The 13,812-nt window shown below is 32.4% G+C and overlaps 1 protein-coding gene across 1 annotated transcript in view; it reads left to right on the forward strand.

Moving 5' to 3' along the window:
• The window catches only part of LOC105294992 (phospholipid scramblase 2-like), a 37,307-nt gene extending 24,878 nt beyond the window's left edge, over window positions 1-12,429 (forward strand). Inside the window, exons 7-8 of the mRNA XM_011364482.2 lie at window positions 9,491-9,652; window positions 12,358-12,429. Coding sequence (XP_011362784.2) covers window positions 9,491-9,652; window positions 12,358-12,429 — 234 coding nt within the window. The remainder of the gene's footprint in view (window positions 1-9,490; window positions 9,653-12,357) is intronic.
• The last annotated feature ends 1,383 nt before the right edge of the window (window positions 12,430-13,812 follow it).

Here is a 13,812-nt window from a genome sequence, read left to right on the forward strand (position 1 = left end):
TGGAAAGCTAATAGTGTGTAGTTGAATTGTATTGGATTTCAAGTATGTTGAGGGGTTTGTAGCATGCCGATGGTAGTTAAAGCCATGATAAGATTATTCCAAAAGAGAATAGAAGGAAGACAGGTAGAATCTCTATCCCATGGAGACGATAAGGGAATCTGTCTCCTTCCAGGACTCTTGGTAAAACAGACAAATCAATATGCCCACATGAAACTGATACTCCAGTTCACCCTGCTAGATGAGTTTAGTGTCTGAATTCATACCACTGTTTCATACCATGGTTTAGCAATCTAAAATCATAGAAATTTATCCTGAGTGGTGATACAGATGGCAGAGTCAAATGCAAAAGCCCACTAGGACATCGATCACCAAAGGCACCTCTATTCCTATAGAACAAGCCCTATCTTCACGTGAGCAGATTCAAAAATTACCAACGGCTCAAAGAACTACTCCACCCGGAACAAGCTGCATGTAATACTACAATCTGCAATCGATCCTATAGGAAATACCTAAGTAAACATTAAAGAGACAAAACAAGAAACATAACAGAAAGAATGAGACTAAAGAACAGGAGGATTTGAAAACAAACCAAATAGAACCTCCAGAAATGAAGAAAAGTCATTGAGAAAACCTCATTGGAAAAGATGAGCTGCAAATTAGATACAGATGAGGAGAAAATGCTTAACTGGATGATTTATATGAGGAAAATATACAGGGGAGATACAAATTGGAAGGGACAAAATAATTGAAGGGACAGGAAGCTAGAGTAAACTACTCTTGCATATGCCTAAAAGGAGCTACAGAAAAGGACAATACAGAGGATGTATTGAGATAATATTCAAGTAGAAAAATGACTAAGAATCTTGCCAACTTGATGCTATGTATCCTCAGATTCAGAAAGTGCAGACAGTTCTGGGTAAGAAAGAGAAACGACATCTAGATACAGCTCAGATAAATTACAAACATCAAACTAAAAAGGAAATTTAAAAGCAGCAATGTGAAGAGAGAAGGTTACCTCTAATATGTAATTCCTTTACCATTAAGGATTTTGAGCATCATTTTAGGTTTACTGGCTACTTGTATTTGTTCTCTTTGCATTATCTATCCATGTACATTGCCTGTTTTTTCTATTAGGTGGTTTAATCTTTCCTTGTCATTTTATGTAATTTGTGGTTGAAGATGTCAACTCTGCATCTGTCTTTTGATTTGAAAATATTTTCCACAGCTATTTTTTTCTGGACTTTGTGAGAAATAGAAATATCACATAGAAAATTTAAATCTCGTGTAGTCAAATGTACCTATATTAATAGCTTTAAGTTCTCCTGCCTTAATAATGAAGCTCTCACCAATCTTACATTTTATCTACTTTTTTTCTCCTGTTACATTTTAATTTCTAACTTACTTGGAATTCTATTTGTACAAATTGAACCACACTTTTTTTTTCTTTCAGATATCTGTGTAAATGTGTCATCACAGTTTTTAAGTACACTATTAATTCCTTGCTAAAATAAAATACCATACATTAAATTCCCATAAGAAATGGGATCTATTTTTTAGATTCTCTCCTCTAGTGCATTGATCTAGCTATCCATTCCTACAGCATTACCTTATAATTTAACTATGATGATTTAATGATATGCCCTATATCCAATCATAGCCAAGTAGTCACTTAATCTTCTTCATTGTATTTTCTTGCTATTATCAGATGTTTCTTTTCCTGTGAACATTAATTTTATTTCATTCAATGTTTCTGAAGTTAGAATCCAATTCGAGTGATATTACATCTGTTTCTAATTTTTTTTAATTTCTTTATTTTTTATGGTGATATTGGTTGACGAAATCTGATAAGTTTTAGCTATACATTTTTTAAAATAAGGAATATATATATATATATTTACACTGTGTGTTCACCTCTCATAGGTATATTTCTTTCTGTTACCACATATTTGACCCCCTTTAACTCATCTACCTCTCCCCCACCCCTTACCGTCTGGTAACCATTAGTCTATAGTCCATGTCCATGAGTCTCTGTTTGTTTGTTCTGTTCATTTGTTGCTTTTAGGTTTATATCCCACATATAAGTGACATCATGTGATTTTCAGCTTTTTCTGTCTGGCTTATTTTACTTAGCATGATTATCTTGAGGTCCATCCATGGTGTTGCAAATGGCAGTATTTCATCTCTTCTTATGGCTAAGTAATATTCCATTGTATATATGTACCACAGCTTCTTTAGCCAATAATCTATCGTGGGACACTTTGGTTGCTTCCATGTCCTGGCCATTATGAATAATGCTGCTAAGAACATTGGTGTGCAAATATCTTATCGGATATGGGTTTTCAAGTCTTTGAGGTAAATACCCAGTAGAGGGATTGCTGGATCATATGGTAGATCTATTCTTAGATTTCTGAGGAACCTCCATACTGTTTTCCATAGTGGCTGTACCAATTTGCAGTCCCACCAGCAGTGTATGAAGGTTCCTTTTTCTCCGCATCCTCTCCAGCATTTGTTATTACTTGTCCTGTTGATTATAGCTATACTAACAGGTTTGAGATGATATCTCATTGCAGTTTTGATTTGCATTTTTCTGGTAACTAGCAGTATTGAGCATCTTTTCATATAACTGTTGGCCATTTATATGTCTTTTTGGGAGAAGCGTCAGTTCAGGTCCTCTGCCCATTTTATGATTGGATCATTTGCATTGTTGTTGTTATCGACTTGTATGAGTTCTTTCTATATTTTGGATATTAGGCCCTTATCAAAGGTATTGCTCGCAAATATATTTTCCCATTCAGAAGGTTGTCTCTTTACCTTGGTGACGATTTCTTTTGCTGAGCAGAAGCTTTTTAGTTTGATGTAGTCCCATTCATTTATTTTCGCTTTAAGTTCCCTGCCTTTGAGGCCAAATTCATAAAATCCTCTTTAAGTCCAAGATCCTTGAGATTAATTTCTATGATTTCTTCTATGCATTTTACTGTTTCAGGTCTTATATTGAGGTCCTTAATCCATTTTGAGTTCATTTTGGTGTGTGGTGATACAGAGCAGTCTAGTTTCATTCTTTATCAGCTGGCTTTCCAGTTTTCTCAGAACCATTTATTGAAGAGAATTTCTTTCTCCTCTGTATGTTTTTAGCTTTTTTATCAAAAATTATTTGCCCATATAAATATGGGTTTACCTCTGGGCTCTCGATTCTGTTCCGCTGGTCTGTGTGCCTATTTTTCTGCCAATACCATGTTGTTTTGATTATTGTCACTTTGTAGTATAATTTGAAGTCAGCAGTGTGATGCCTCCAGCCTTGTTCTTTTTTCTCAGGATAGCTTTGACAATTGGGTGTCTTTTGTGCTTCTATACAAATCTGATGATGTTTTGTTCTATTTCTTTAAAAACTGCCAATGGGATTTTGATGGGGATTGCATTAGATAATAAGGTCATTTTAACTATATTGATTCTTCCAATCCAAGAACACAGACTATCTTTCCATTTCTTTGTATCTTCTTCGATTTCTTTTAATAGGGTCTTGTAGTTTTTGTTATATAGGTCCTTTACTTGTTTCGTTAAATGTATTCCTAGGTATTTTATTCTTTTTGTTTCAATTGCAAAAGGAATTACTTTTTTCACTTCTTTTTCTGACACTTCGTTATTAGAGTATAGGAACGCTATGGATTTTTTAACATTGATTTTATATCAATAAACTTTACTGTATTTGCTTATTTATTCTAGTAGTGTTCTTGTGGAATCTTTAAGGTTTTCCACATAGAGAATTATGTCATCCACAAATAGTGACAGTTTGACTTCATTTCCTATTTGGATGCCTGTTATATCTTTCTCTTCCTTGATTGCACTCGCTAGGACCTCCAATGTTATATTGAATAACAGTGGCGATAGTGGACAGTCTTGCCTTGTTCCTGATCTTAGAGTGCAGGTTTCTAGTTCTTCACCTTTAAGTATAATGTTGGCTAAGGATTTGTCATCTATGGCCTTATGTTCAGGTACTTTCTTTCTATACCAATTTTGTTAAGTGTTTTGATCATAAATACATGCTGTCTGTATCTTGTTGAAGGCTTTTTCTGCATCTATTGATAGAATCATGTGATTCTTATTTTTTAATTTGTTTATGTGGTGTATCACATTAATCAATTTGCATATATTGAACCATTCCTGTGCATTTGGGATAAGCCCACTTGATCGTTGTGTATAATCTTTTTAATATGTTGCTGTATTCGATTCACTAGTATCTTATTTAGGATTTTTGCATCTGTGTTCATGAGAGATATTGGTCTGTAGTTTTCTTTTTTCATGTTATCTTTACAAGATTTTGGTATCAGGGTAATATTAGCCTATAAAATGAGTTGAGAAGTATTAGGGTGATATTATCAGGGTAATATTAGCTTTATAAAATGAGTTGGGAAGTATTACCTTCTCTTTGATTTTTTTGGAAGAGTTTGAGGAGAATAAGTTTTAGATCTAATTGAATGTTTGGTAAAATTAACTGGTGAAGCCATCTGACCCTGGACTTTTTACTTTTTGGTAGATTTTTGATGCTTGTTTTAATTTCCATACTGCTGATCGGTCTATTTAGATTTTCCTGTTCTTCTTGATGCTGTCTAGAAAGGTTGCATTTTTGTAAGTACTTGTCCATTTCTTCTAGGTTATTAAATTTGGTGTTACATATTTTTTCAGTCTTCTTGTATGATCCTTTGTATTTCTGCAGTGTCTGTCATAATTTCCCCTCTTTCATCCCTGGTTTTGCTTATTTGTGTCGTTTCTCTTTTTTCTTTCGTGAGTCTAGCCACAGGTTTGTCAATTTTATTAACCTTCTCAAAGAACTAGGTCTTTGTTGCGTTTATTTTTTCTATTGCTTTTTCTTTTCAATTTCGTTTATTTCTGCTCTAATTTTGATTATTTCTTTCCTGCTGCTGACTTTAGGCTTCATTTGTTCTTCCATTTCTAGTTTTTTAAGATGAAGCATTAGATTGTTTATTTGGGCTCATTCTTGCTTTAAAGATAGTCCTGTAATTATATGAACTTTCCTCTTATGACCACTTTTGCCGTGTCCCAAAAGTTTGATATGTTGTACTATCATTATCATTTGTTTCAATATATATCTTGATCTCTTTTATTTCTTCTCTGATCCAGTTATTCTTCAGTAGTATATTGCTTAATCTCTATGTATTTGTGATTCTTCCCACCTTTTTTTACAGTTGATCTCTAGTTTCAAAGTATTATGATCAAAATATGGTTGATGTGATTTCAACCCTCTTATATTTGTTGAAGCTATCTCTGTGTCTCAGTATTTGATCAATCCTTGAGAATGTTCCATGTGCACTAGAGAAGAATGTATAAGCAGCCCTTTTGGGATGGAAGGCTCTGTACATGACAATTACGTCCAGTTGGTTTAATGTGTCATTTAAGGATTTTATTTCCTTATTGATTTTCTGTTTGGATGATCTGTCCATACCCAACAGTGGGGTATTTAAGTCCACTACTAAGATAGTGTTTTGGTCTGTTTCTCCCTTTATTTCTGTTAGTAATTAATTGCTTTCTATATTTTGAGGCTTCCTAATTGGAAGCACAGATATTAATAAGTGTTATATCTTCTTTGTGTATGATCCCTTTATCATTATGAAGTGTCCCTCAGTATCTTTATTTACTTTTTTTATTTTGAAGTCCATTTCATCAATATTAGTACCTCTACTCCTACTTTGCTCTGAATGTCATTTGCTTGGAGTATCATTTTCTACCCTTTCCCTTTGAGTCTATATTTGTTTTTGAAATTGAGATGTGTCTCTTGGAGCTAGCATATGGTTGGGTTGTGTTCTTTGATCCAGTCTGCATTCTGTACCTTTTTATTGCTAAGTTCAGTCCATTTCCATTTAGGGTGATTATTGAAATATGAAGTCTTCTTAAAATTATTTTATCTTTCTCTTTCTGGTATTCAGTGTTTCCATTGCTTCCTTATCTTGTCTCTCTGTTATTTATTTATTTTGGTTGGGTTTTGTGTACTTTCCCTCTGGTCCTTCTAGTTTTATGTTATATATTTCAGTTTTGAATTTTTGGTGTGTGATTAACATTACGAATATATAAAGGATATTTATGTATCTGCAGTCACCCATTTCCTTCTTCGTGTGCCTTATTTCCATTCCCCTTTGCAAATCTGGATCTTTGAATCCTCCCCTTTTCAGTCATTGCTGTCTCAATTTATCCCTAAGTGTGCTGAACCTTCATTGCTATCTTGCTATTGCAAATCTCTTCTTATTTTTAAGCTTATAACGCCCCATTCTTAGTAAGGGTTGCACTCCTCTGCTTCTATCCACCTGTTAGTCGCCGTAATTATGTATCGTTTTTGCCATTTGGTTTTAGGTGAGCTGACCCCTTTCAGTATTTCCTCTAGTGCCGGCCTCATAGTAGAGAATTCCTTTAATTTTTATGTCTGGAAAGTTCTTTATTTCTCCTTCATATCTGAAGGACAGCTTAGCTGGATACATTATTCTAGGCTGGTAGTTTCTTTCACTTAATAAATTGAATATTTGATTCCACTCCTTTCTGGCTTATAAGGTTTCTGCTGAAAAGTCCAACAATAATCTAATGGGTCTTCTTTTATAAGTTACCTTTTTCTTCTCCCTGGCTGCCCTGACAATTCTGTTTTTGTCATTGATTTTTGATAATTTTCATCCAATGTATTTTGGTGAAGGCCTTTTTGGGTTGAGATAATTGTGTGTTCTGTTGACTTCTTGAATTCCAAGCTCCAGCTTATTCCTTAGATTTGGGAAATTCTCGTCAACTATTTGTCTGAAAATGTTTTCTAATCCCTGCTCCTTTTCCTCCCCTTTGAGAATTTTTATTGTTCTTATGTTTCCTCTCCTGCTATTTTTCATAGTATTTTCTATTCCTATTTTTCCTAGAGCTGGTATTAGCAAAATTAACTTTATTTGTGTGTGTGAAAGACAAGACAGAAAACATTTTAGACTTATGTTGCAACTACTCAACTCAGCCATTGTAGATAAAGAAGTCAAAACAATACATAAATACTGGGTGTAGCTGTGTCCTAATAAAACTGTTTATAAAAACAGACTAAATGTAGCCCATTAGCCATTGTTTGCTGAACCCTAGCCTAGATTTTTATTAAGAATTGATCCCTAACTTTCTAAGTCTGAGTATAATAATGGTCACGAGTACAGACTCTGGAACACAGAACGTGGATTTGAAATCCATCCCAACAACTTCTTATCTGTGCGATATGAGACTGATTACTTAACCTCTCTTTGCTTCAGTTTTTTCTTGTGAAAACTCTGTGTAATTGTAGTATGTATCTTATAAAGATATGAGGAAAAAAATATCTAATACTTGAAAAGAATTTATATTCCATGCATGCATATATTAGATGTTATATAAATGCTGAATAGCAAATAAATACAATACCTTTTTAATATCTATGGATACACTCCTATGTTTTTAATTATGTAATTCTCTAGCATTTTACAATTTCTTATAGTATATTCTTTTGATACTTATTTAATTTCTGTGTGCTAATCTTCTATTTGGATTTTTTTGCACATATTTGTAATGAGATGAGTCTATAGATCCATTTGAATACCTTTATCATTTTTAGAAATAAGTAAAATTTAAATTTATTAGTAATATAACAGTTTATTTCTTCCAAAAGTCGAAATCATTTCATTGCATAAATTTTCTATTTTTTAAAATATTATCTAGACAATAGATAAAAATTATCTAGTCCTGTTGACTTTTCAGCTGAAGGTTATGTTCACATTTCTGAACTTTCCTATAAAAAGTTATATATTCTATTTCTCACATTAATTTTGTTGAATGTTTAGATTTCTTGCTGTAAGAATCAAAAAAGGGAAATGCAATTATCTTTTAAGTCTAGTGATAGGATTATGGGAGCTGATAAGTTAACTTTTGTAACTTTTGTAAATTTTGTATATTTCAAAAAAAATTAAAAATAACTAAATTAAAAAATAAAATGTAAGGTTTTATTACTAGCTACAAATGCTTAGATGACAGCTATTAGCAGATAAAACATTAAAGTATCAGAAGAGAGAATTTGTATTCTTCCAGTTTCCCACAATAATGTTATATAACATATATATATATCCCTATAGCTCAGTAGGTTACAAAACAGGTATTTATTCTCATGCTATAGGTCCATTGGTCAACTCTGTCTCGGTGGGTATACCTAGGCTCAGCTAGATGGCTCTGATTTAGGCTATAAGTTGGCCACAGGCCTGCTCTCGGTATGCTCATTTTGGAGCTATAGCAAGAGCAACTAACTGGATCATACTATTCTCGTAGCTGATTGCTGGACACCAAGAGCATGTCAAACAATCAGCCATATTTTAGATCTGTGTTCACCTCACATCAACATTCCATTGGTCAAACAAGTCATATGGCCAAGACTAATTATCTATACTCAGGGACATATACTGGGCCCACAGCAGGGAGAGTCAGTAAATGAATATTGATGAACAGTCATCCATACTATCACAGTTTGCATCTAAAGAGTTTATTTTGAATTTAAGAACCACGCACACCCAAATAAAATGAGTAAACTGATTTTAGTTTCCCCACATTTATTTAGCTGCTTCCAACCTGAGCTAGGGCTTTAAAGAGTATTGCTAGCACATGTGCTACCTCGTGTACATTTGAAAAGGACACATCTCTTCCTGGGCTGATGCAGCTGTACATGCACACACCATGGGGATGTGGCTACATTCACGCCCACATACCCACCTGGTGAGGCACATTTGTCCTATTATGATCTGTTCAATTTTTATGACTTTTCTTATGCAGAATTCTAAAATCAGGAAAATTTTAGTTTGGAGCTCTTTTTTTCAAACACCTCTCTTCCTCTTTTGTTGTTCCCCCACCCTCCTGTTGTCCAGTCTTAGCCCAAACTTTGACCTGTGGCATCTCATCAAGATACTCACTAGATACTTTCCTTCACTCAAAACTGCCAGTCTTCTTTCCCAGGCTCTTAATACTTCATGTTTTCCTACTGACACTGGGTGGTGATGGCCCTCCCATTGCATTTAAACACTCAGCCTATGTAAATTCTTTGTGCTTCTCTTAAAGAGATGTCACTTGGGGGTTTAGTTTACTACTCTCCTGATGGTTTCTAGAAACTTCATCAAAGAAATATTTCATATTTGTATCTTTTCATACCAAAATTTTGTTTTAAAACAATTGAATTCATTTCTTATTGTCTATCTTAATGTAAAATAGAAACGTTAACTATTTCAGTAAAACTACTTTCATATAAGGTCTCCATAACAAAGAAACAATTTTTTGGCATATATCTATAAATAGATACAGTAATTTATACAAATGTAATGAGTGATATAATGTTCATAGTTATGTGCTACTTATCATTTTAATAGTGTATTTGTTTCATTTTATTCCAACTGTGGAAATAGTTTTCTTATTAGTTTTCTAGAATTCTTTATGACTGTCATTTTTTTTTCCAATTTAGATTAAATCTATTGATGAAGAAAATGTGGTTGGTAAGATTTCCAAACAGTGGGCTGGTTTTGCAAGAGAGGCATTTACAGATGCCGATAACTTTGGGATACAGTTTCCCTTAGACCTTGATGTGAAAATGAAAGCTGTGATGCTTGCCGCGTGTTTCCTCATCGTAAGTCAATTCTTGTTCATCTTGGGTATAGATGGTTTCTTTAGTATCATTCTGAAATGACTTGTAAATTGTACATTTTTAAATGACCTTTTTAAGTGTATAGCTTTTATTTAAAGGGGTCCCATTTAATCTTAGTTCTGAAATTCTATTTTCTTCTGATACTCCTGATTCACAAGTGACTATTTTCTCTGGAACTTCTGCTCATTTTCACATGGCAATAGAAGGACTTTGTGTGTCAAATAGAGGGCCTGGTCTTTGAGGATTTTATTTAAAAATTGAAATAGGTACTTAGAAGACTTCAAATATGGCCTTACATGGAATAAGGCTCAGTGAAACACAGATTTCCTCCTGATTCATTATAAATTATATCCTCTGATACAGGAATGTAAACTGCAATAAGTGTACACATCCAAATAAGCCTTCGAATGGAACAGCCACTTGAGAGGAAACACACTGGATAGAGCAGTGATTCTGAACTTATCTTCCATTAAATCAGTTAGGGAGCTTTCAGAAACCCCAAGTACCAAATCATACCCCAGTTCAACTAAATAATAAGCTAAGAGTAAAAGTTGTATGACTCCCCAGGTGACTCAGCATGTAGTCAAAATCTAAGACACCCTGGATAGAGCAGTGTTTCTTAGCTTTGATGTACTATAGAAACACTTGCGTAGTTTTTCAAATTCCCTGTGTCAAGAGTACACAGACATTAAAACCCCTGGAAATGGGACCAAGCTTTCAAGCAGTTTAGATCTTTCCCAGGTGATTCCAATGTGCAAGTAAGGTTTTGAATCATTAACATGACTATCTTAAACATAGATTTGGAGTTGAAAATAGAAAAAATTAAAAAGTGACAGAATGTACAGAAAAAATATCTAGTTACTTCAACAAAAAAGTGTCAGAAAAATAAAAAAATAAAAATAAAATGAAAAAGGGAGAGACATGAACCTAATACAGTTTGTTGACCATGTTTAAATATTGGTTTGAATGATTAATTTAAAACATTTTTATAAGGCATTCAGGGAAATTTGAACATTGGCCATTTGATGATATTAATGATTTATAATGGTGGGATTTTTTTGTTTTTGATTTTTAACTTTTATTAAATTGATTTATCTTTCACATCTTTTAAAATTTTATATTTCAATTACATTTGACATATAATTTTATATTGGTTTCAAGTGTACAACATACTGATTAGACATTTACATAAACTTTTTGAAGTGTTCGCTACAATAAATACCAGTGTCCATCTGATACTATACATAGTTATTATAATATTATTGACTATATTGTCTATGCTGTACTTTACATTCCCATGATTATTTTTATAATTAACAATTTGTACTACTTAATCCTTTTCACTTTTATCACTACCTAACCCCCACTAAAAAATTAAGGTGGTTTTAAGCTGTTATGATGATATCATGGTTATGTAAAAGCAAAACACTTTCCATATCTTTTAGGGTCACTCACTGTAGTATTTCAGTACCAAATGGAGTGATATCAGGGTTTTGCTTTAAATAATGGGAGTGATTGCAGGGGGTAGGAGGGACTAGAGTATTTGTTAAAATAAGATTAGTAATGTTAATAATTATTGAATCTGATTAAGGGGTGGGTTGTTTGGACCTTATGCTATTCTATCTAATTTGAAATATGCTTACTATTTTCTGTAATAAGTTTATAATATAACAAAGTTCTTTGTAAAAATTGTTTTCAATAAGTGTTAATTTCACATAAAAAGTAAAATTTAACCTTAATCTTGTGGGAACGGTTCAACTAAAGGTAGAGTTATGTGAAAGATATGGTGTATTCAGGAAAGGGAAAATAGTCTGGGGTAATTAGATAGTTGGAAAATGGGACTGGGATTGGTGGTGGACTTATTAGGAAATGACTGAGAGCTTCCTTTAAAGGACCTTTAAAGATAAGGCACCTTTTTTAGAGAATTGTAATTTATTGAAAATTGTTTTGTTAAATGTTGATTTTAAACTCGGTATAAATAAAATAGTTACAAATCAAAATTTTAGAATGATAAATCCTGGCATCTATGTGAGAAATGAATTTGAGAGGTAAAATTGCAATTGCTAGTGATTTGCAATAAGGATAAAATTATTTCTGTTGAGGGGATAAATGAAAATGATAGATGTGAGAGATATAAATTCCATAGAATTTGTCTGAAGTCATAGGAGTGGGAGTCTGTATAGATACTGATGAAATGAAACAAGCTGGAAAACGTAGTAGACAAATTTGGAACACAAATGAAACTAACACAAAAAAATTTTAAGGTCATTCTACCTCTTAAAATGGCTGCTATTCTTATGAAAAAAATTAATTTTACATCAAACTGTAGTCATAGGAAAAGTTATTTTACTACAGAAGGATTTAAAATGTTGGGTAAGAAATATTGAAAGACAAAAAGTCCTAGGAGACTAGAAAAAGCGAAATATAGAGAAATTACCAGAAGATTAATTAAATCCATGCAGATATCAACAAATGAATAGAATTATAAGATTTAATTGCTAATAAAATGGAAAGCTAAAGGTAGAGCCTATATAGCTATAAATTTTTCCTAGATTTACTGATTAGTTAAATTTTCTTGTTTAACGAATATATTACTGTTTTCATCAGAACACTTAGCATTTCTTCATCAGAGAATTATCTCTGTTTTGCTACTGAAAACTCATTCTATACTTTTGTTTTTAATCTAGGATTTCATGTTTTTTGAAAACAATTCATGTACTCAAATAATACATTCATTCCTGAAAGCAAAATTGTGGTAATGCATTAATGAAAGTCTCAAAATATGAAGTTTCTATACTGACTGGGACTATCTAAAAGGAAAATTCAGTGTTTTTTTCCTTGAAAATAATTATACCATGAGTGAATTACTCTGGGATGCCTGTAGTCCAGGTATGTGATTTCACTTTCAAATTATATAGTTTATTTTCTGTATAATTGTTTATAAATGTTTTTATATATTTTCTTTAATGTTCATTGTATATTTCAGAGAAACGACATAGGTCGTTTTACCTTTAGAAATAAACTTCTTATGCAAAACTACTTTGAATTACAGCTTGATTTATTTTCCATTTTTATAAAAAAATAGACTATTAAAATAATATACTTTATTAAATCTAGTTACAATTTACTTTTATATCAACTAAAATTATTTTGCAAATACTGTATATTCAAAAATGTTAAATATTAACATAATTTCAGTTTTCTTTATAATTGTGTTCAAATATACTTAATATACATATTATCTGGGAAAAGTAAAATTTGTATATTTAGGAATCCCAATCTCCTATAATCTAATTTGTTACTGTAAATAAGATTTTCATATTGACGAGACAATAAATTACCAATTTTTGTTGTTTTCAATGAACAAAGAAAGACATGATTCTGTTCCAAAGAAGGACACATTTTTAAAGACTCACTCTAAAACTAAAGTATTGTTATAATTTTTGAGGTAAGTTTTAATATGGAACGATTATTTCCTATATTCTATCATTCATTGAACATGGTATTTATGAGATCACTTTAGATGTTAATAGACATACATATTCCTTCACAGAGTAAAAACTTCTATAATAGTCTATGTTATTTATACTAATAATCAAATAACTGAAATAAAAATTGTTGCTATATTTCTTTGTATATTTGATTTTTTTAAAAGGAACAATGAACAATTGATTCAGGTGGTGTTCAGAACTCTGCACATTTACCTCCTATTCCTTTTCAAATATTCTTCAAAAAGAGGAAAACATATGACACTATTTAGTAAAACAGATGATACTAGAAACTACAGTTTCTACCTGTCAGAAAGTTAAAGGAATTTTTGTAATCTATTTTGTGGGGAAGATTGGATTGAGAGAGGGGAAACCAACCCACAATTTACCTCATGCAAAGGAAAATTGTGCTTACGAAATAAGAGCTAGGGGGAGAGATCCCCTTTCATCTTCAGCAAAACTCCACAAATAGCCCACTATTGTTAATGGTAAATGTTTGGTGACAACAAAATCCAATCAAACCACTAGCTCCTAGTGTTGAGAACATTGAGATGGCAGGGGAGCTACAGGAAAAGTAATGTCTAGATCACCATTCATTAGCCTAAATAATTCATTAGATGTCAGATTCCAATGATGAGAAGTAATCATGGCCCT

This window comes from Pteropus vampyrus, unplaced genomic scaffold (assembly GCF_000151845.1).
Source record: "Pteropus vampyrus isolate Shadow unplaced genomic scaffold, Pvam_2.0 Scaffold97, whole genome shotgun sequence".
NCBI lineage: Eukaryota > Metazoa > Chordata > Mammalia > Chiroptera > Pteropodidae > Pteropus > Pteropus vampyrus.